Consider the following 24761-nt stretch of genomic DNA (forward strand, 5'->3'; position numbering starts at 1 on the left):
ACTTAATGTGCAATTTGATCCCTGAACTTTTAATTTGTTCAATGTGGTCCCTGAACTTTTGGTACATATTCAATTTAGTCCCTGAACTATATGAAAATGTACAATATAGTCTATGAACTTGAATTAATGGAATGACTACATTGAACATTTTTATAAAGTTTAGGGACTAAATTGAACATGTACTAAAAGTTCATGGACCACATTGAACAAATTGAAAATTTAAGGACCACATTGAACATTGGGTTAAAGTTCAGGGACTACATTGAATAAATTAAAAGTTCAATGATCAATTTGCACATTGAGTCAAAATTCATGGACTATTTGTGCCATTTTCTCTTATATATAACAATTTTATTTTCCAATTTGTGGAGGAGGCATCATAAAAAGCCCAACAGCGTCCATTTTGAGCGTGAATTCTCTCCAATGGCACAACATATCAACATGGAGAGTAGTGCCCAGGAAAACTCTCCTAGCTCATCTTCACTCTCCACTGCCGCCGCCGCCGCCGCCACCACCACCACCACCTCATGCGCCTCCTATTCCTTTGCTGTGACGGTAGCCACGACAACCTCCTCCTCCTCCACCTCATCGGCCGGCTTGGATCCGGCCCTAGAACCAAGCAAAAGAAATGAGGATTGCGCTTCTCAAAAGGGGCCAGGGAAGTCTCCAAGCTCGCGCGCCCACTTGGAGGAGCCAACTAGCAAGAGGCGCAAGGCTGGGGGCTCCGGCGAGCACCCGACGTACCGGGGGGTCCGAATGCGGAGTTGGGGCAAGTGGGTGTCCGAGATCCGTGAGCCGAGGAAGAAGTCGAGAATCTGGCTCGGGACGTTCCCCACAGCCGAGATGGCCGCCCGGGCCCACGACGTAGCCGCATTGGCCATAAAGGGCAGCTCGACCTACCTCAACTTCCCCGAGCTGGCCCCAGAGCTCCCACGCCCAGCCTCAACTTCCCCGAAGGACATCCAAGCAGCTGCCACGAAGGCCGCCGCAGCTTTCGTGCCTCTCCCGTCTGAGCGTGGAGCCGAGGATCGTTTGGGAGCCAACCTGAGCCGGGATGCTTCCGAAAGCTCCTTGTCCGACACAAATTCTTCACAAGAATCAACCAATTGTAGCGCAAATGACTATGAAGATGCCTTGTTTGATCTACCCGATCTGTGCGTGGATCAACCCAACGGCTTTGGATTCTGTCCTTCCTTCTCATGGCAGGTTTGTGCGGCAGATTCAGGGTCTCGGCTTGAGGAGCCGTATTTGTCGTGGGATCACTTCTAGACCATTGAATCATATTTTCATTTTGTGCTTAAGATTGATTTGCTTGCTCTTTACACATGTTTCGCGAGGTCCTTATCGAGGTAAAATCTTGTCCAAGCTCGGTCCATCGTGAATTGAGTGACATGACTCGTTGAGTTTTTTGCAAATCTACTTCGCAACTCCGTACGCGACTGCTCAGGCCACTCAATTCACCGTGAATTAATGTTCAGGCAAGATTCTGACCCTCTTGTTCAATGAAAAACGCCGTCCTTCCCGATTTTCAAATCCAAGAACACCCACTTGGAAAATGTCGAGTTTCTGTCACTCAAGAAAGTGTTCAGTGTGGCAAATTTCTAGAGATGGAGAGAGAGAGAGAGAGAGAGATGGTTAAGTTTCTTGCAAGACGAGGGGTTTACTTAGATCTAGCTGTAATATACGAGCACACACCACCTGAAATTGATTTCAAGTGATTACTTAATTGCGAGTGTTGATTTGGATTTTATATATATAACGAAAACCGGGTTTGGTGCAGCTGATTAGCAATTTGTCAATTGCCTTTTGTACCAATCTTGCTCTTCAAGACCCACCAACAAAAAATAATAAAAATGAAATCTATAGTATATTGACCAGGAAACCTACTCATCACTCAACCCGAATATATAACCTTTGCGTGGTATTACGTACATAATGACATCACATGTAGGACATGTGAATGAAGATTAGGTGTGCTGTTACGTGTGGGCACATACTATTTCTATCATTGTGTATATCTACCAGTTCATCAACGGCTAGTGTGATTTTTTTTTCCATTCTTTTGACCAAGAAGGAAATAAAAAAAAGAAAAATTTGCAATTGCAACTAGGACATCATTGCGTACGCGTTATTAAACCAGCAGAGAAGTAGTACATAGCAATAAGAGAGATTCGAGAACTAAAGTTCCCTAAATAAAAGAAGAAGTTATGTACATGTGACTGTAGAATTTTGAATGATGTGGACTAACCAATCTAAAGATAATGGATCGATTACTGCATAATCCCCTAAGACATTAGCCCAAGCTGGCCAGTAATAAGACTTGAACTTTTGGTTTCATTAACCATGAGATCTTAAATCAAATCCACTCGGTGAAGCTTATTTGCCTAGGAGATAATCCCTAACACATTCTTAATGGCCGGTGTGTCAACGAGTTTAGTCTATGCACGAGAAATCGACTCGACATGTTATCTAACTCCATAATCAAATCAAGCAAAGAGAATAAGCAGAGATCTTTTAACTTTTCCCTGGTATTTATTTTGTAATTTCCTAATAGAAAATATCATATGTAATGCATTTGTGAAGATACATACTCACTTGTAGTACATTCCTTCTTTAATATCAACCTTCTAAAGGATGCGATGAAGATCAAAGAAGGGGACAAAAGCCATGAAATTGTGGGAAAGAAGTTATTGATTCCAATTCCAAAACACATGCAATTTAGTAAAGCCAAAAAAAATAAGGCGCTACCTTACCAAAAAAAATAAATAATAAGGCGCCCCTCCATTCATGCACCCAAAAGTGATGAGACCTGTTCAAACCACTTTAGCTCATTTGTAGCAAGTGACCTCTCACTATCATCATCTTTTCCTTATTCAATAGCAACCATCATTTTGGCGCTACCACCATACAAACAGATCTTCAATCCACACCCCCATACAAAATGAAATTATGTTGCGGGGTCCCTCAAGGCACCCAATTGTTTTTGGACAACCTTTTTAGAAAAAAAAAATTGAAAGCACTAGAAGGAGGAATAGGGATAATCCAAGAAACCCATGAAAGGAGGTTGCGAAGAATGTGACAAAAGAAAAGACAAGGGCTTATTGAATGTGAAATTATGGTTTCTTTACAGCTATATAATGGCATTAAAAGCTCTGATAAGATGGTACACAGAGTGCTTTTTCCCTTCTTTAATAGTGACTTTCCAAAAGTAGTAGGATTAGCCACTTGATTATGACATTGGCAAAGCTAGATTCTATTTCTAGGAAGGTGCATGCATGGCAGTGAATTAACCTGGTCCTTTCATTTTGTGGGATATCTATAGGCTTCATTTCTTGGGGGATATAGGATCTAGAGGATAGGCTGAATAGGAAGCTTTGTGCTACTAGGTTTTTGGATTAGATTTGATTGTGACCTATTTAACTGGCATTTGAAGTAGGTTAGAAATGTTAAGCATACCTAGACATAAGGAGACATGCCATGCAAAGTACAATAAGAGTTGAAAGCTTGAAGAAGACCCACTTAACCAGCCACAGCATAAAAGCAAACCATGGATTAGCATCTTCTTTAATTAAAAGTGGTAATCATTAGGACAAAGCCATGATGGTTCCTCCAACATTGTTGTTTTGCATAAATAGCATCTGTACTTTTGAGTGCAATTCAGTGCTCTTCCAAGGCTAAAATATCTTGGAAAGGAGATCTCCTTCTTATGCTCTCCATTTGATCATACATTAAAACTTCAATCTCATTTTTCATTTTCTTTCGAAGGCGAAAATTGTAAAATCATGGAGAATAGAAAATTGCCTGATACTTAATTAGATTCAATGCAGAACTATCGGCTAACTCAAAATTCAAAACTACTCAAATACATTTTATAAATTGCGCGACGCGCGGAGCACTCATTAATTCTAACTTGTATATTACATTGAATTATCAACTTCCCGCAAATTCTTTTCAAAGGTCATCGTCACTTGTGGGGTGCCCAAAATTCCATTCCAAAGTATATAAAGGGGAAAAATAAAAGAGAAAAAAAAGAAAAGAAGAAAGAAAGCACACGAAATGCTGTGAGAAAAGTTCCAATATATAAGAAGACATGATTAATAAATTAAAAAAGATAATACCCTGATATTTGACTGATAATTGCATTCAATGGAGTAATTAGATTTATTTAAAATAAGTATATTAATCAAAAAGCACCAAATATTGCTCGGTGCCACTTGCTTCCAAGTTGAGTGGCAGATCTAATGATTACTCCAATAATAAGATCCCACCACCAAATTAGATAATAATTGCCTAAAGATCTCACCACATCAAGCCAAAAGCAGAGAAATCAAGCGTCACTTGTATAATACAAAGATCGAATCATTATAACAATAAATATGATGATGGTGAGGTATAATTTGTGAACTAATCATCACACAAAAAACGTTGACATCACCGTGGAGCAAACCTTGATCAAGGGGGAAAGTGGGTTCTATCGAAGAATTAGCTGGAGGCCTGATTAGCTAGGGAGACAATCTAGCAAATCAGGAAAAGTATGATTATCGACAATGATGATGAGAATGATTGTGGTGATAATGACTGGTTTGATGCAGAGTCCGGACCTAATTAAGGGAGCTTTATGCCTGATATTAGAGTGAGAGCCATATTATCAAATGTGAAGGAACCATAAGAAAAATTAGTAGCTAGTTTACGACATTTCGATGAAATACACAGTGCGGAGGGCTCGATACTGGACTTGCATACAGGTGCCGGGGAAGCCTCGGCGTGTTGACTTGGTGGCCAAGACCCGACTCTGTACGTGGGTTGACTCGAAAACTAGACTTTGTCTTAAAGTGATTTGATTATGTAATTTCTCTTATTGGTGAATGGGTTGGGTGTTTTTTGGTACATAATTTCGAGTGAGGCTCTTGTATTAAGTTTGTCTAAAAATTTCTAAGCATATTGCACTTTGCCAATTCAATCATAAACCTTTCAATTTTGCCAATTGAATCCTAAATCTTTTCAAGTTTTGTCAATTTAGTCCATTTGATCAATTTTGGCCGAAAATTGATGACGTGGACACTGATCATCCTATGTGACGCAGCCGGCGCTGACGCGAACAATTTTAATAATATTTTCATTTTTTTTAAATTTTTAAAATTTTTCCTTTTTTTTCTTTTCTCTCTTTTCCTTCCTCGCTGCTTTCTTACTGTAGCCGGTGGCTAGGGCCTATTGGCCATTAGGTGATGGTCGCCGCGCCCTTGCCGGTTGTGGGTGAGGGCCGAAACTCCCTTGCCAGGCTGGGGGAGGCCATCGCGCGGCCGCCAGCCACTGGCCACAGTAGAAAAGCAGTGAAGAAGATAAAGAAAAAGAAGAGAATAAATAAATAAAATATTCAAAAAAATATTAAAATATTATTAAAGATTGTTCACATCAACACTGACCATGTCACGTAAGAAAGCCAGTGTCTACGTCCGTGATTTCTGATCAAAATTGATTGAATGGACTTAATTGGTAAAACGTGAAAATATTTAAGACTCAATTAGTAAAACTGAAAGATTTATGACTGAATTAGCAAAAGTGCAATAAGTTTACGATTTTTTGGATAATTTTGCCAGTATTAAGCTGTGTCGACTCAATCTGTCTCATTGACACCCCAGTTGGTTTATAAAATCGATGGGGGCAATTTAAATTGTATTACATTACTTCTAAGTCGGTTTCGTACAAACAATCACAAGTAATGACGAACGAAAGCACAAGTGTTGTACATAGGAGGAGGATGTGCTGTAAAGAACTTGCCTTCTCAAAATTATACATTGAATCTTGGATGATCCAACCCGAAGACCTAACACTTGATTGATAAATATATACTAAATCAAATATATTATAGTCCAACCAGGAGCTAGATAGCCTTTAATCATGGAAATGATGGAGTTGAATGTTGGTTGAAGATTGATTCTTCTACATATGAAAATTCAGTTAGCTGCTTATTTAGTTTATGGAAAATTTTCAGAAAAGTCCAAAATATATTGCATTTGTGTCAATTTAGTCCTAAATCTCTTCACATAGTGCCAATTCAGTCCTTTCGTCTAATTTTGGCCGGATATTGCTGATATGGATGTCGGCCGACCTACATGGTATCGTCGACGTTGACGTGGACAATTTTTAACAATATTTTAATATATATTTTTATGTTTTTAATTATTTTTTCTTTTTTCTTTCTTTTCTTTCTTTTTCCTTTTTCCGGCCATCGGCCAAGGCCGGGCGGGCTGGCCTTGCCTAGGCGAGGGCCTGGCCAAGCCAGGGCAAGCCCCGGCGAGGGCTCCCTTTGCTAGATTTGGCAAGGCCGGCCCTCGTCCAAGCCACTATGGCCTTGCCAGGCATCGCCCAAGCCAAAGGCAACACCCGGCGAGGCCGCCCTGGCCTAAGCGAGGCCAACCCTCCCCCTTGCATGGCCGGCCATCGCTTGTGGCTGGTCACTGGTAATAAGGAAAAAGAAAGAAAGAAAAAACAAAAAATTGAAACATCGAAAAATATTAAAATATAATTAAAATTGTCGATGTCAGCGCCGGTAGTGCCATGTAGGCCGACCAACGTCTACGTCAGCAATATCCTGCCAAAATTAACCGGAAGTACTAAATTGCCACTATGTCAAAAGGTTTAGGACTAAATTGACATTAAAAAAAGGTTTGGGACTTACACCAATGCAATAGATTTATGACTTTTCTTATACTTTTTCCTTGAAATTATGATTAATGAGAAGAATTTTCAACTCAGGAAACTCAACAGGTGACCAATAACTAGTATTTTCAGCTATGGAAGATTATCACCATGCTCGGCCGGCCTATTCACGAGCAGGAGCCTTAGGACTAGCAATACCTAATTGAATTCGATTGAATATGATGCAATCAAGCTGATTTTTGTACTTCTATATTGCTGATTGATATATCTCTTTGACATTGGTGATTGATTGATGTCTAGGTCTTAATGGTGCAAACAAGGCCATATAGAGACTATCATACGACCTTGTAACAGTAACTTAAGCGAATTTCTACAACAAGTGGTGTAAATAGGGACATATTTTATAGGACACTTGAGTAAAGAATCCCTACGATTATACTTAGGCTTGTTCATATATAAAGCAGCGAATCATTCACGACACGTTTGTAGAGAAAATTTTCAAACACCTAGATATTTAAAAATAGGTCTAAAAAAAAGAAAAAAAAATCAAGTACCTAGTATATTATACTATCGGGGGAAAATTTCATTTTGGTACCCAAAGTGGGGCCTTTTTATCAATTTGGTACCCAAAGTGGACATAGTCCCAAATTGATATCCAAAGTGCCCATTCAGTCTCAATTTGGTACCTGAGTTCGCCGGTCGGTCAAATGCTCACCGGCTGGCAAGAAATTTACTGTTCCGGCTACCGGAACAGTATTTTTTTTACCGGAACAGTATTTTCTACCGGATCTAGCGAGGGACACCTTCGCCGGCGTCGGGCGAGGGCGGCCCTCGCCTGGGCTGGCGAGGGTCGCTCTCGCCTGCGTCGGGCGAGGGCCGACGCAGGCGAGGGTGGCCCTCGCCCGACGCAGGCGAGGGCGACCCTCGCCAGCCCAGGCGAGGGCGGCCCTCGCCCGACGCCGGCGACCTCCGCCGGCCATGGCTGTGGCCGGCGGAGGGAAGAAGGAAAAAAAAAAGAAAAGGAAAAGGAAAAGAAAAAAAACAGAAAAAGGAAAAAAAAAAAAAAAAAGTAAAAAAAATACTGTTCCGGTAGCCGGAACAGTAAATTTCTTGCCGGCCGGTGAGCATTTGACCGGCCGGCGAACTCAGGTACCAAATTGAGACTAAATGGGCACTTTGGGTACCAATTTGGGATTATGTCCATTTTGAGTACCAAATTGAGAAAAAGGCCCTACTTTGAGTACCAAAATGAAATTTTCCCTACTATCGGGCTTTGCCCCTTCCACTTTATTTTTTCTCTCCCAATGCTTGTGCAACTCTTTGACAATCGCATCTAAATTAGATTTCAAAACCGAGGGCTAGAGTACAAAATAACCATGGATCTCCATAACCAACCAATCTAAAAATGACCCAACCAACTCGATTGTCAGTCACACTTAATAAGGAAATATGAGCTCGATCCGAAGGAATTTCTTATAGAATCTCTTGCCAGTAGATCGAAATGGGTGGAAAGTAGCATCTTCCGAAGCTAAAGAAGAGCTTAAAGCATGTTTTTATCGTCATTAAGGGACAGAATACCTGCCTTAGGATCTTCTTTCTGCACATAATCCATTATTTTTTTTGGATTAATTAAAAAAAAAACTTATCAAGAAAGAGAAAGTGGAGGGAAAAGACTGGGTCGATTGTACCAATAAAGAATGAAATATGGGACAAATACCAAAGACCATGTGCTGGAAAAGAGCGGAATAAACTTTCCCAAATTAATATTAATGGCCCAAAAACTCATAATCTCTCTCTCTCTCTCTCTTAATAATTAAAAGAAAGCAAATGCCACTAGTTTTGTAAAGTATGCAACTTGGTTGCACTTAGAGATGCAGACATCACATAGGTTTTTCTTGGGAAGGGCAAATTTGCTCATTTAAAAGGAAAAACCCGTTCCAGAAATTACCTGGAAAATTCAGAAAGGACAGGAAGAGAGGTCTGAAAATTGGGGAATCCAATGTCATGAAATTGATCTTTTGTACCATGTTGCCTAGAGAAGTGACAAGACATCTCAGGATATAAATATTAACAGGATGACGTGTCGACCGCCAATTGGTTGCTTTGTATTCGTGCATGAGGGCCCAAAAAATTGCATGAGTGTATTGGTGGGGGATACTGTGTATTAAAGAATTTGCAAGTGCGAACGTGTGATTCACCTTTTTTTTCTCCCTTTGTTGGTGTTGAAAAATGCAGAGAATTCATGGTTTAGTCCAACGAAAGGGACGAGGGATCCGGAGCGATTGATGCCTTTTAATGCAAGAGGATATTCTTTTTCATCAATCATACATATTGGAAGGAGAATTCTCAATTCAAATGTAATAAAGAGCACACGTCATGCGAGACAATGTGATTGATTAATTATACTATGTCAACAACGATGTCATTAATATATAATATAAAAACCTTCTCTTCTTCTTTTATCTACTACATACTATCTTGCAACATGACAATACATAAATATTATGTTATTCAAACGCGTTTTTTTTTCTAAAGTATGTAATTGTCACTTCAAGCAATTCGCGACGAATCTTCATTTGATTCACTTCGCATATCTTGGCTAGAATTTTTGATATAGGAACACTAGACCGTCCATATATATTGGGAACAGCGCAACATAACTCCAGTGCATTTCCGGTGAGATCTGTGGGGGACCTTGTAATTTGAATCTGCCGATGTATCCCGTTGAACTCACGTTTTACTCCGAAACTTTACTATTGAGGTTTGAGTCGACTAGAGATGTTATCGGTTGCTGCTTTGACTTTACACATCCAATGTATAGGACTTCTTTCTTTTACAACGTGGAGTCGACAAGAGAGGCTGCCCAAAGGGCTTTGATCTTTCTTGGGCCTCCAAAGGCCAACGACAATATGTACGACGAGACCTTGTCAAACAGCAAAGCCGCTTCTTTATTAACACACCTTGAAGGGCCCGTGGAGATTATTTGGGTCCGTTTGACCGATTGGAACATCCAGCGACACGGTCTCCAGAAGATGCGGATTGTTTTATGGATAGCGCTTTTTTCACTCCTAAGTCCTTCCTGCTTTTACATTTCCTGAAGTTAGTATTTTGACTATAATATCCATCGTGGTCGTACCTTTTTAGCGCATCATACCCATTGATGATTACTAAAGTCAAATGTGGGCCCCATTTTGTGTCTTACTTTGTTCTTCTTCTTTTCTTCTCTCTATTCTCTCTCTTTATGTTCGTCATCTTCTTCTTCCTCGCTGCCTTCTCCACCTATGTCCTCCACCGCGCCTTCAAGGCTCCATTGGCTGCGCCGTTCACTCGCTTCTCCGACTTGCCGCCCCTCGCGGCCTCGACCTGCCATCATCGAGACCTTCCCGACCATCGTCTACTTTGCCGTGAAGGGGCACAAGATCAGCAAGGCGTCGCTCGACACCACCATGTGCTTAAACGACTCTGACGATGAAGATCCCTTAAGAGAAGCGGCGTTTTCACCTTGAGAGCATCCGAGGTGTCACATAACAATCCGTTCGTCACCGACTCGACGAAGCCATTGAAGATGTCTAATTCGTCGCCGAAGCTATCGTTGTTGCCGTTGAAGCGATTGCAGCGGTTGCGGCCGCACTTTGCCACCAATTGCTTCTCGGTGCTCTACTCGATGAAGTGCTGAACCATCTTCACCAAGCAGACTGAGCTCGGCTCGAACTCAGCCACTCCAACCCCGCCTCCTCCATCCTTGCCGTACTGAGGAGGATCTTCACTTGGTAATATAATTAAGTGCATGGTGCAAAAGGGAGCAGAGAGTTATAGGGAGAATTTTTGCACGAGAGCATGGCCCTAGAGCTGCCCCAGTTGGCGATAACGATCTCGTCGGGGGTGACAATGGCGACAACGCCGTCGATCAATAGCGTCGTTCTCCGGCGAGTGGAGCTCACACCTACACCTCTTGTGCACCACCACCATGCTCTCGTTCCACGCGATCACCTCCTTGTCCATCTTGTGAAAGCTCTTCTCCATCGCCACCCTCCAATCTGTCGAAGCTGAACCCTCCTTGTTCACCAGTAGCAGCTGCTCCTTTATTAGCTCGTGCATCCTATCTCTGAACCTCACGCCTGGGAACTACCGGTCGAACAAGCTGAGAGAGAGAGAGAACAGAGAGATGCAGAAGAAAAAGAAAGAAGAACAGAGTAGAAAAGTGGGACAGCTATAAAAAGGTAGGATCCACAGAGAACAATATAGTCAAAACACAATTTAGGGGATGTACATGCCAAGGAGGAAGCGGAAAAAGCGTGACCTGTAAAAAATGAATCGTTTATCAATGACTCAAATTGTTGCTGCATCATGAGAAGCATCATACAGAGCAGAGGATTTCGTTCCCCGAAAAGGCGTCCTTGCTTTCCCATTTGCGAAAAGATATTGCATATCTCATCTTTATGATTGTGATATTTACAAATGAAGTAACAAAAAAAAGAAAAAAGAATTAACTCAATTTACGGGGGTTTTCATGATCTCTTTTGAGACCAATCCACCATCCTAAAAATGTTGTACCCCAATGCATTTGGTCGTGCTCCCCACACAAAATATCATTCGACACAAACCCTTTGAAGGTTTTCGATGAATGACCGAGATCTAATATTCTGACTATATCGATGGTCTAAACCGAGTCTAGCAATTGAAGGGTCATTGAATAGACTCTGCTCTACTCAAGTAAGCTAGTCAAAAACCTGTAAAACAATGGATCCACCCCACGAAGGGAAGATCCATTTTTCTGGTGAAAGAACTACATGCGATTCAATTAATATTTGACAAAATGCTCATAGCAACAACGGTGCCATAACTTCATTCAGGATTTAGATAAAGTGAAAACTAATAAAACTCATATCATCATGCATCGCAACCTATGTTGAACTTTGTTGGGCCATTGATAGCGGGTCTCACATTGTCTCTGCAAGTGTGCTGAAACTGTTGTTTTCCTACAGATGGTCAAGTCATGTTTGAACCGTCTCTCCATGGATGATGTGCATGAACAGGTCACCTGTCCGTGTCGCAGAAACCATGAAATCCAAAAGGGAAGTTCAATTTTTTAGGCACTTCGAGTCGTGCTATGGGAGCGTCGGCTCCTCCAATCCTCTTTGGATTCAAAATGACCTAGATAACATCTCTGAATCGAGACACAAGTGGGGCATGTGACATGGCTGTCGCTGGCAATGGCAACAATTGGGATTTCACTAAATGTGCCATAGTTGTTTTAGCTATATACTTCAACCACAAGATTGTACCCATCATCTTCTTCAGTCCCTTTGGGGACGAAAATCGGCTCGCCGATGAACCTGCGGTCACCAGTCGACCAGGTGTGGCTAGACTTATCAGACATATTGAGCTTCATGACTGAGTCGAACGGGAAATGTGACAGTGCTCAACGGGAACCGGAAGATGTTCCGGCGCATATTCACTCATTTTTCCTCCCGAAAAATTTCGGGTTTGTCACGGGAAAATCCGTAGGCTGTGTCCAGTTGTTGGGAGACTCCACAGAACACTTCTGGCGTTCCCCTTCGGCGTTTATTTCAATGGACACCTGCATCATACAAGGCCCAAAATAGTGAGTATCCGTTTCCTTTATGGGAAGATTTATACTACAACATGAATGCGACAGCAAGTACACCTCAACCAGATGAGGCAACAATGCCTTCTCTTCTTGTTTGACATTCATGAGCGAAGGATCCAATTTTCCACTACGCCAATCGTTTCCTGTCATGGCCAGATATAAAAATCAAATCCTGCCCAAACTCACAAAATTCATCTTCAAGTCTTAGAAAAGATCGAACTCAACAGATGATTAGGGACAAAAAAGATCGTTCATTTGCACCCACTACCATATGATTTAGTTAGAATTAAGATAAACAGTATTGCAACGGCACCAACAAATGTAATCACTACTTAATTAATTCATGCTTATACCCACCTCATCGTCCACCGTCTCAAAGGTTTTGCCGAAATGCGAAAGCCAAAGCTGTGCAGGCACTTCAATGGCGGATTTGTGATCCTGGAAGAAGATAAACTGGGGACGTCGATTTGCTGGGGTCCAATGAGAATGCCGATATCATCGGTGATACTCCACACACTGCACTTACTGACCCTGCACGACATTCCAATTCCAACAAATTATCATTTTGATGACCCAGGAAAGGAAAACAAATTATCATTTGATGACCACCAATTCAATTTATCGTGGCCCTTGATAAAGCAGAAAAACGAGTATTGCTCACGAACTAATTCCGTGTTTGATGTAATTGAGGATAGGATTAAAATCTTTGAAAATCTCACTTGCCCAGCAATTTTCTGCGATATCTAGATCTCACAGCTTGAGCTCCCTCACCAGCCTCTCAAACCCGGTCTCTTTAGCTCCCTCTAGTTCATCTCCTTCCTGGCCAGTTTTGCCAAATCCACCGCCATCTCCACCTTCTGACAGTAGATCTTGCTCAGCATCACCGTATCATAGGCGATTTGGACACCGACGAAGACGAGCCTCGAGTCGCCGAGGGGGTCCAGCAGTCGCGGCGATTTGGTAGATAAGGCAGCAACAACCGATGTAGAGGTGAAAAGTAGTGATGGGATGGTGGACGCTACATGCGAAGCTCAGGTGCCACTTAATGTCGAAGTCGATGGTCTGGGGTAGTGAGAGGCAGAGAAGAGGCCAGTGGACAGCTGTGAGGTAGCAAGTAACAAAGGATCTAGCGAGGGGCAACCTTGTCGGCCATTGACGAGGCTCGACTTCGACGGCCTCAATTAGCACAATTGAAAGATTTAAAATTGAATTAGTAAAAGTGCAATAACTTCATGATTTTTTGCACAATTTTCCCAAAATTCATTGGTGAACTGAAGTAATTATAGCGAAAATTATGAGCATATAAGTAATTAACGCAAATGTACGGACATCTAATGAGCAGGGGAGCTGCAGAGCTCAAGGCGCATAAAGCTGAAGCTCGTGATTTGTCTGGTCAATTATTTTAAGGGTTAATACCACGAAAAACCCTAAACCTGGTATACTTGTGACAGATTTACCCAAAACTATTTTTTGACTATAAAAAACCCACAATGGGTACATACGTGACAATTTTACCGAACTATTTTTTGACACAAAAAACCCCAACGATACACTGTGATAATTTTACCCCGAACTAATATTTTAATATTAATTTTCGATTTTTTTAGTTTTTCTTATCTTTTCTTTTTCCTTTCCTTTTTTTTTTTTTTTCCTTCATTTTTAACCTCGGTCGGTGAGTGAGGTCGGCCGTAGGCAGCGAGTTGACCTTGCCTTAGGCAAGCTGGCGAGGTTGGCCTTGCCCACCCTGGCGAGGTTCGGCCTTGCCGATTCTTAGGCGAGGGGTTGTCCTCACCATCGCCCGGCGCGGCTTGGCCCGCCCGCAAGCCGAAGTCGGCCTCACCCGAAGCGGTGAGGTCGAACCTTGCCGCCGGCGGCAGCGAGGACGACCCTCGCCGGGGGTGGGGCAAGGCCAACCTTGCCGTTGCGTCGAGGTCGACCTCGCGGCGGCCGGCGGGAGCCGACCTCGCCCGCCCCTCCGCCCGGTCGCGGACCGACGGCCCGGCCGAGAGGTTGAAGATGAAGGAAAAAAAAAAGAAAAGGAAAGGAAAAAGAAAAGAAAGAAAAACTAAAAAAATTCGAAAAAAATTAAAAATAATATTAAAATATTAGTTCGGGGTAAAATTGTCACAAGTGTACCAGTTTGGGGTTTTTAGTGGTCAAAAAAATAGTTCGAGATAAATCATGAGATGTACTGGGTTTGGAATTTTTTATGGTCAAAAAATAGTTTGGGGTAAATCTGTCACAAATGTACCGATTTAGGTTTTTCGTGGTATTAACCCTTATTTTAAGGTGTGTTTAACGCATGCTGATTTTTAATTTGTCAAATCGTGCCAAAAGCCTGTTTAAGGCCAACTATTATTCACAGCAGGGGGTGGGAAAGGCAAAATAAATCATGGGTTTACTTATCAATATGCGACTGTGAATGGGTGGTTTTGAAAAGTTAATAAAAGATAATAAAAGAAAATGTTGGGTTTGAAAAGTTAATAAAAGAAATGGTTATTTGTCCGAAAATTGATGCGGACGAGAAAGAATTCTACGTATTATGGATGGTGTGGTTGATGTGGTGGAAAGAATCGGTCATATTTTAATATGCTATGCATCTCAATTAATTTTTTACCTTGACTTTTAAATTTCCCATTGTTCTTTAATTTACCTATATATATATGTCAACGTGAAACATTCGCCACATAAAATAACTCTTGTTGCGTACGATGGTGATATGATATCCACAGTATACCTAACCAACCGAATCAAAACAAAAAAAAAAAACCCTAAAAGAGAAGGAAAAAACAAGGAAAAGCAGCGGAAAACGACTATTTACCCTCAGTTAGAGGCATGCATCGGTCTGGTCCAATTCGGAAATTGGAGAGGATTGGACTAAATCGGCTGGTACTGGGTGGTTCCTGAGAGGACTGATGCAGTTCTCGTTTAAAAAATTTGGAATCGGGAATAATTGGTTCGGTTCGCAGTCGGACTGACTGACCCATAATACTTAATTTTTTTATTCTAAAGCAAACCCTAAATTAATAAATTGCTCTTCAATTTTCAATGAAATAAAGTAATGGCTTCCATATATAGAAGCAAACCCTGCACATTCCTCCATTATTTTGTTTGTCCGTATATATCCATTCTTTTATTATTTAAACATGTTGATACGATGCTATGTAATGAAGTAATGACTACAAAATCTAGTAGAAGACTAGTTGATCGTCAATTAGCGCTTAGTCAGCTTGAAAATTGATCCTTATGAAGATTGTCTAATTGGAAAATGTTGAGCAGTATAAAAAGAGATCAACAAAGACACTAAGAAAAAGCACATGAGATCCAGAGTGCAAAAATCCAAATTCAGAGAAAGGTTAATACCACGAAAAATCTCAAATTGGTATACCTGTGATAATTTTATCATGAATTAATTTTTTGACCACCAAAAATCCCAAACTGGTACACCTGTGATAAATTTACCCTAAATTATTTTTTTGACCACCAAAAACCCTATACTGGTACACTTGTGACAATTTTACCCCGAACTAATTTTTTAATCATCAAAAACTCCAAACTGGTACACTTGTGAAAATTTTACCCCAAACTAATTTTTTGACCACTAAAAACCCTAAACTAGTATATTTGTGACAAATTTATCCTCCGTTAGTATCCGTTAAATTGGATTAATATCACGAAAAATCATAAATTGGTAAACTTGTGACAAACAGAGGGGTAAAACCCCAAACTTGTACACCCGTCAACTACTACGTGTCATCAAATTTAACAATTTGACAGTAAAATTTAACAGAAACTAACGGAGGATAAAATTATCACAGGTGTACCAGTTTGGGGTTTTCGGTGGTAAAAAAATTAGTTCAGGGTAAAATTGTCACAGGTGTACCAGTTTGGGATTTTTGGTGGTCAAAAAATTAGTTCGGGGTAAAATTGTCACAGATGTACCAGTTTAGGGTTTTTGGTGGTCAAAAAATTAGTTTGGGGTAAAATTATTACAGATGTACTAGTTTGGGGTTTTTTGTGGTAAAAAAAATAGTTTGGGATAAATTTGTCATAAGTGTACCAGTTTGGAGTAAATTTATCACAGGTGTACCAGTATGAGATTTTTCGTGGTATTAACCTTTCAGAGAAAGCTTTACATTCTTACATTGTCTTTTTGAGCATACTAAAATTGTAATATAACCAGGAAGTCTGATATAACCGGAGTTTGATATAACTAGAACCTGATATAAGCGAAAGTATGATATTACCGAGAAGCTAGATATAACTGGGGATTACTAATATAAGCGGAGCGACTACACTACTTGAGACAACAAATTTGTCACATGATTTGAGGTTAATATGCCAAGATAAATTAATCTTATCTTTTGACAGCTTGTGATTTGGTATGGCTCCCTTATTTATAAGAAAATGATTGATCATCGATCTCACGTATTATCTACGCAAAAAATCAATCCCATGTGATATCTTAATTGATTGGCAATCATCTTGAAGACAAGATACTTTACATAACTGAGCTACATTTTTTTTTGGAAATCAAAAATTTGATTGTATAGGCGACCAAATTTATAGGAACTCGGATCGATTGACTTCAAAGGCTAAATTAATATGCTCAACAAATTGTCCAACAGTCATCTGCAAGATTGATCATCGTGAAGATTGTCCAGCTAGAAAATTAGATGTTAAGGAGATCAACAAGACTTGTTTAAATAAAGATTTACATTCTCACATTGTCTTTTCGAGTATATTGAAATTGTACTCTCTTGAGAAGTGTTGTCAGCGCTATAGTTTGTACTTAGGTGTGAGATAATGAGATTTATTTGCTTGAGCATAAAAGTGCTTGGGTATAAGCGGCACATTCTACTAAACTAGTCAAAGATTATTAGTGAAATCTAGCTAGTATGATGTTAGTCTGGGAGAGTAGACGTAGATTTACACAAAACCAAACCATTATAAAGCTCTGAGTGTATCGTTCTCTATCTCTATGGTCATAAGTCATATTCATTATTACCCGAAAGAAGCACATTGCACTACTTGATATAATCTGATCATGCGTATATCAACACATTTTTTTACCTGATTTACGCTTATATCAAACTTGACCTATTAAAAATTTCGCAATATTTTGTCAAGTTTCTTGAAATTACCTATTCACCCCCTCTAGGTGATACATTAGCCAACATAAGTAATCTTACTACATGAAGAGAGATGAACATAGCCTCGAACATCCGAAGAATAATCCAAATACGATCATCATAACAAGTAGACACTTCAAGTTATATGGACATCAAAAGCAAGATTTAAAGAATACCGCAAAGATCATCAGCAGCTGAAAAATGACCCCGATTGCATATTAAAGGCATTGATGACTGTTCTCTCTTACGAGGAAAACATAGAAAATACACTAAAAGTGAAGAATCTGCCGGTCCATACTTCGAAAATTGCCAGGTTCAACCTTAAAACTCATGCAGAGATACCCATGTTAAACATAAAATCCTCACCATCGTAATCATCATCATCATCCTAAAGGATCACTTTCACTAAAGCTATAGAAAACTAACGAGGAAATAGATGCCAAGTGCGAATTTAGTTGATGACGATTCTGCTGCTACAAAAGGGCAGTCGTCCATTCCCTCCTCAGAATATCTTGGACAGTAGACCACCGTAAGCAGCAAAAAAGGGAGCGAACATGAGCGACTCCATGGCCATCAGCTTAATGAGGATGTTGAATGATGGGCCTGAAGTGCCCTTTAGTGGATTGCCGATGGTATCTCCACTAAAAGCAGCCTTGAGAAGCTTGGATCCTTCAGGGCCAAGGATCGTCGCATGCTCCAAAGCACCAGCCTGAAAGCAAATTCATGACAATAAGATAAAAATCTATTCAGTCATTCAACTTTTCTTAGCAGGTCACTGAACCACCACAGATGAGTATATCGACAAAAACTGAGCAGTTGGAGCAGTTGCACCTCAATGTACTTCTTCGCATTGTCCCATGCTCCACCAGGGTAAAATGCAAAAATTGCCATCTGATTGAAACCAAGCCCAACAAATATTATACATCAGGGAAATACCACAATCAAACGTGACAACGGATGTGAAGCTCCAATATCGTCATAGCTATGATTCTAAGAGCATTAATCAGCAAACATAGTTCACCAACCTACACAAATTTGTTCAAGAATAAAGAAACTACAATATCTTAACCCCGTTTAACGAGCATTGTATCAAGAGATATACCTTGAGCGACACAGACTACCAAAATAGATAGAGATTATTTTGGTAAAGATTACCTGAAGAGCAGAAACAAGAGAGCCAGCCAATACACCAGACAGCATCTCCACACCGAAGAAGGTCCCAACGATAAGTGGTGTAACCATGACAAGGGCACCAGGTGGAATCATCTCGCTGATAGATGCATCAGTTGAAACTTCGACGCATGTAGCATAGTCAGGCTTCTTATGACCCTCCCTGAGCCCTGGAATGTCTAACTGCCTGCGGACCTCCTGAACCATCTTCAATGCTACACTTCCCACACTTTTCATGGTCATCGCAGAGAACCAGTAAGGAAGCATGGCACCCACGATCAAACCGATGAAGACCTTCGGTGTCAAGACATCAACGGTAGAAATTGCTGCACGACTCACAAATGCACCACACAGAGCGAGAGACACCAGAGCAGCTGATCCAATAGCGAATCCCTACATACCAGATAAGAAAAAAAAAATGGACAATCTACTATTAGATTTAAACAACGGGAAAGTAAATTTGGACAATAGGGCTAAAATTAAGAATGATAGATGAAAGGCAGCACATCAAGGAAAAAAAAGGTGATTATAGCCAAACATAATTAACATAATATCAATTTGCATAATTAGCATAATATCAATTCTTTTATGGAGAAAAAGATATGAATTGGACAATGTGCACAGACTCTGGATGATATGAACGTGATCTCATGAAAAGTTCCTACGCGCAGACACCCTTTCGTCTGCAAAGTCATGGATTTTATCTAAATCAGATACTAAAAGGACAACAGGACAATGTCCGGAACTATATTCATATGCAAGGATTGCCTGTACCTTTCCAATGGCAGCACTAGTATTGCCAGCAGCATCAAGGGCATCGGTTCTCTCACGAACTCTGTCACTCATGCCAGCCATATTAGCAATACCTGCAGCATTGTTGCTGATGGGACCGTAAGCATCCATGGCCAATCCAGTGGCAATGGTACTTAGCATCCCAAGGGCAGCCATAGCAATTCCATACATGGCAGCAAAACTGAAACTCACAAAAATGCTAATTGCAATGGCAAAAATTGGGAAAATGACAGACTTATATCCCATGGCAAGGCCGAAACAAATGTTGGTCACGGCATTTTTTCTGCAGGAATTAGCAACATCTTGGACAGGGCTGCAGAGAAAAGGCTTACGTGGTCAGCGCATGATCATCAACGGTCGTAAAGATTCTAATCATTCATTTACTCTAGAAATTAATACCTGTAGGCATTGCTGGTGTAATATTCAGCGACAAACCCAATTATTCGTCCAGCCCAAAGACCTACACCAACACACACGAACAGCTGCCTGCAAGATCATATCCATAATTAGCAACTACATATACTCAACGTCCTGATCCAATCCTGTAAAAGTCCGCTGACATTCAAAGCATGTCACATGAACAATATTAGATGAAAGCAGCATTTAGGATCAGAAAGAGATGAGTATTGTCAAAGAGTTCACCAGTTCTTCACAAGTTTCTGCGACCCAAAGTTGTAAATTGTGAATGATGAAGGCAGAGCAATCCAGCTAACAATAGCAATTCCGACAGTCATTAGAATTGTGGAAATAATACGTTGCTTCTTCAATGCAGGCTTGATTTCCTCCACATTTGTGATTTCAAGGAAGTCGGTCGCAAAGAGAGTTGTGGTCAAGCAAACAAGGATACCCATAGAGCTGATAAGCAGGGGATAACACATGGCAGTGAAGTCATGATCGATTCCGAAAGAAGAGATGGAAGCAACAACAAGGGCAGCGCAGGATGATTCGACGTAAGAGCCAAAAATATCAGACCCCATACCAGCAATATATGCAACATTATCACCAACTTTATCAGCAATCACCTGAATGATTAAGATCAAGCCCATTTATGACTAAAATGTGAATGGTATACTTAGGAGATAGAGCTAAAGTAAGAGAGTACATACTGCTGGGTTTCTTTGATCTTCTGGGATATTTGTCCCAAACTCTACCACCAGAACAGCACCAACATCAGCAGCCTTGCTATAAATTCCACCGCCGACTCTTCCAAAGAGAGCCATGGAAGAACCTCCAAGACCATAACCGGTAACGGCCTCAAAAAGACCTTCCCAGTTATCGCCATAGTACAACTTGAACAGATTGATTACTATATAGAGCACAAGAAGACCATTAGCAACAAGAAGAAATCCGGAAACTGTACCAGACCTGAAAGCAGCAATAAAAGCTTTTCCAACGCCTTTTCTCCCTTCCAAGGTAGTCCTTGCATTGGCATAGGTAGCAATTTTCATGCCAAGGAAACCAGAGAGGACTGAGGTGAAAGCACCAAGTAGGAATGAAACAGTACTGAAAACGGCAGTGGCAAGTGCAGGTTTGCACATGTTTGAAGGATCATACGTGCAAGGCAGGCTTTGGGTGCTGAAGCTCTCAACAGAGCCATGGAAGAGGAAGATTAGAATTGCGAAAGCAACTGTGAAAACTCCAACATACTGGTACTCCGTGAACAGAAAAGATGTCGCACCTGTTACAATCACAAACGATAATTTAGCCTCTCTATGAAGCAAATAAATCAACAAATCTGATTCTTGAAATTCTACGTTATGTGTGAAGAGAGAACGTACAATTCAGTTAAATCCAGTTACTTCTTTTCGTTGCCTAGTTTTGTTCAACTTAGTTCCAAGAAATAATAAGCCTAACCTACAGCGCCTCCGAAAGAGTAGCTTAGAAGATGATATGGTTTTTGTTACAATTCACCGTTGGCAAGCTGGACAGTGTTAGTGTTAAATCCCCCCGGCGTAGGAGTGACAAAAGCATAATGAGTAGGACAAGACGGGAAAAGGGATGAAAGAAATTACCCAGTTCTGCAAAATAATTAATGAAATAAAAAGTATTGAACTACATCCAGACCAAGAAAATTATCGTATATACATCTAAACATTACATTAAATCAAATCATTACAAATAAACAAGAAACTAGACGCAGATTATGACCTGCAATAGTGAACAGTAGGGTAGAACCAAAAATAAAAAACCGAGAGTATGGAAAAACATCAGAACTAAAGTTAGAACTGAGCTTCGATGTTAGAACTAGTACAGGAGAAGGTAAACAACTACGGGAGAAAAATAATTGGAAAAAAATAAAAGAAATAAAAAAATTAATTTCACATTAGTACTGATAATGCTCTAGTTCGAAAGATAATTTAAATCAGAAAGATAAGAAATAGGTATGAAACATTGTCACGTATAAGGACTTTAGCTAGGAGAAGCGAGAATGTAACCCAAAAGAGAACCTAAAAGAAATATACGAACGGTTCATATATTCTTAACTAGTCCTATAGAATTAGTGTTTCGTCACAAGTTTCACAAATCAAAGATGACAATCTCACAAAAATGAGAAATATTCTGGACCAAATCACGATATATAACGATGAAGCCCTTGAAACACGTTCACTGACGAAGTGAACAAATACTTCAAAATAGATGGTTGTACATCGTCAGCAATTCGCCTTTTTAATACAATATGCTTCTACAAAAGCCAACTACATATGAAAATATACGATCCTAATTTAAATTAACTTGACGTAGTTTCATTAGTTGCATTTATTAAGCTCCCTATAACTAATGCAAAACAGATGGAAGAAAAATATAGAACTTATGGTGTGTTTGTTTTGGAAAAAGTGTTTTTCCGGAAAGTGTTTTCCAGACTTTTATTCATTTGGTTCTCCGAAAATGATTTGGTCAATGGAAAATACTTTTCGATCAACACAAATATCATGTTTAATTTTAGGAAAGTGAATTCCCTAATCTAAGAAGGTGAAAACACTTTCTGGAATTACTCATCTTGAATTTGTTAATATCATTTCTTTTCTTTTCTTTTTCTTTTCTTTCGAAGAAAGAAAACATTCATGCATTTCCTTTTCTTAATAAAAATAATTTAAAAATAACAATAATTTGAAATAATTTAAAAAATACAAAATTTTTTGATAATTTTCACCATCAAATTTTCCTCACCAAACAACTGAAAATACTTTCCAAGTCTTTTTAGGTTTTAGCCAAACGCCGAAAAATGAACTCATTTTCTTGGAAAATGATTTCTTGGAAAATATTTTCCAGAAATGGTCCATTTTCCGCAAAACAAAGGCACCCTTAGACTCTATTTGTTTTGAGGAAAATTTAATATTTCTGAAAAATGTTTTTAAAAAATTATTCTTTAGGAAAATGTTCATATTTTTTGGTGTTTGACTGAAATCTTGAAATGAACTAAAAATATTTTCCGTCGTATGAAAAAGAAACTTGCTTTTATTTTTGTGAATATATCATCAAATTTTAAATAAAGTTTCATTGAATCGGTTTTACAAACTGTAAACGTTTAATTCCTATTCTCTTATGGAACCCGGCCTCAAGTGTTGAGAACCCGGGCCTAGCCTTGGGGTACTTAGGCTTGGGTGCCAGGGTCTCAACCCAGCCACGATGGGCCTAGGCTCGACAATCAAAGTCCCAAGGACTTAGGCACGATTGGCAAAGACCCGGGCATTAGAGCCAAGGTCTTGGGCCCGGCCTCGAGGGACCCGGGCCCAGCCACCAAGGTCCTAGACTTGAGTGCAGGGACCCCGTTTCAATTGTCAGGGACTAAGCCCTAGCCTAGGGGGACTCGGGCCCAATCTCCAATGTTCGATCGCAGCAGCTGAGGATTCTTTAGCCCAACCACTGGAAACCCAAGCTCAAGCGCCAGTGACTCGAGTGTAGGAGTTGAGTACTTGGGCATTGCCACTAGGAACTGGCACGGGCACCAGGGTCATGGGCTCGATCTCAAGGGACTCAAGCTCTAGAGCTAATGACTAACCAAGCCCTGGTGTTAATGACTTGGGTAAAGGAGTTGGGTATCAGGGTATGACCACCATGAATCCTTGCAAAGGCACCAGGGTCATTGGCCCGACCTTGAGAGACTCGGCCCAAGCGCCTGTCACTTAGGTGCAAGAACCGAGTAACTGGGCATGACTATCAAGGACCTGGGCACGAGCACCAGGGTCTTGGGCTAGGGTCTTGGACCCTACCTCGTGGGTTTTAGGCCCTGCCTTTATGGACCTAGGGCCTGGCCTCAATGGTTGTAGGGCTAGGTGCCAGTCACTTGGGCGCGAGAGCCGACTAATCAAGCATGGTTGCCACGACCCAAGTATGGGCACTAGGGTCCCAGACCTGGCCTCGAGAGACTTGGGCTTGGTTTTGATGGACCCGAGCTAGGGTGTCGGTGTCTTGGGCGCGAGAGAAAAGTGTTTCGGCACCATCACTGGGACTCGCCACGAGCACCGGGGTCTTGGGCCTAGCCTTTGTAGACTCGAGCTTAGCCTCGATGGACCAAGTATCGGGTGTCAATGACTTAGGTGTGGAAGTTGAGTACCCAAGCATGGCCCTCGGGACATAGGCACGAGCACCAGTGTCCCAGGTTTGGGTACCAGTGACTTGGGCACATGATTAGGTTTCCAGGCATGGTCACTGAGATACTGGCATGGGCACCAATGTCCCGTACTTGGCCTCTGTGGACCCAACCTCGACCGTCAAGGACCCGAGCATAGCCGTTGGGGTTCCTTTGCTCAAGGGCCGAGGTCTCTGGTTTAAGAGCTAATGTCTAGTCATACTTCAGAAAATAATTTTTAATTTTTAAAAGAGGAAATCATTTTCTTGAATTCAACATTATATTTTTTTTGACAATTAAAAGACTTTCTATTGACTTTATTTTCCCGAGAGATCCAAAGACAGAAAATTGAGGAAAATGTTTTTCGATAGAAATTTTTTTGCGAAAACGGAGTCTTAATCTATCACATAGATGGCTGGAAATGAATCAAATTTATAGAACTTAGGATGTGTTTGTTTCATGTAAAATTTAATGTTGAAAGAAATGATTTTACCCGAAATTCAGTTTCAAGGAAACTGACTGATTTTCTCTTGTTTGGTGAAGAGCATGAAAATGAGAGGGAAGTAATTTTTCGGTATATGGATTTTACTTTCGAAAATGTTTTCCTTAAGAATAGATTAATAATGCTATTAAACTATATAAAGGAAATTGTTAATTATAAAATGAAATGTGAAGCTATGATTCACAATTGCTGGTACAGAGAACCTCGAGTTAATGATAAAAGATCAACCAATTTCAAATGAAATACTTTTACAAAGAAAATATGAAGAAAAGAAGCTGCAAAGTCTAGTAATTATAGCAAAAACCTACATGAAATTATTCAATT

General features: G+C 40.5%; 2 protein-coding genes across 2 annotated transcripts; one reads left to right on the forward strand and one right to left on the reverse strand.

Annotated features, from left to right (window-relative positions):
- Positions 1-359: 359 nt before the first annotated feature.
- On the forward strand, positions 360-1415 carry LOC115684428 (ethylene-responsive transcription factor ERF038-like). The gene has a single exon (XM_030609158.2). The coding sequence runs from the start codon at positions 424-426 to the stop codon at positions 1267-1269; it is 846 nt and encodes a 281-aa protein (XP_030465018.1). The 5' UTR covers positions 360-423; the 3' UTR covers positions 1270-1415.
- A 16179-nt stretch (positions 1416-17594) lies between these two features.
- On the reverse strand, positions 17595-23287 carry LOC115663346 (pyrophosphate-energized vacuolar membrane proton pump 1-like). Its single transcript, XM_030585354.2, has 8 exons — positions 23164-23287; positions 20472-21115; positions 20008-20387; positions 19765-19851; positions 19348-19678; positions 18559-18966; positions 18235-18294; positions 17595-18112 (listed from the first exon to the last, which is right to left on the reverse strand). Exons 1-8 carry the CDS (start codon positions 23285-23287, stop codon positions 17906-17908), a joined length of 2241 nt encoding a protein of 746 aa, XP_030441214.2. The 3' UTR covers positions 17595-17905.
- Between the last annotated feature and the right edge of the window lie 1474 nt (positions 23288-24761).

The sequence above is a fragment of the Syzygium oleosum genome, unplaced genomic scaffold, assembly GCF_021117445.2.
Source record: "Syzygium oleosum isolate NSW1041296 unplaced genomic scaffold, Sole_v2.1 Sole_v2.14, whole genome shotgun sequence".
NCBI classification, from domain to species: Eukaryota; Viridiplantae; Streptophyta; class Magnoliopsida; order Myrtales; family Myrtaceae; genus Syzygium; species Syzygium oleosum.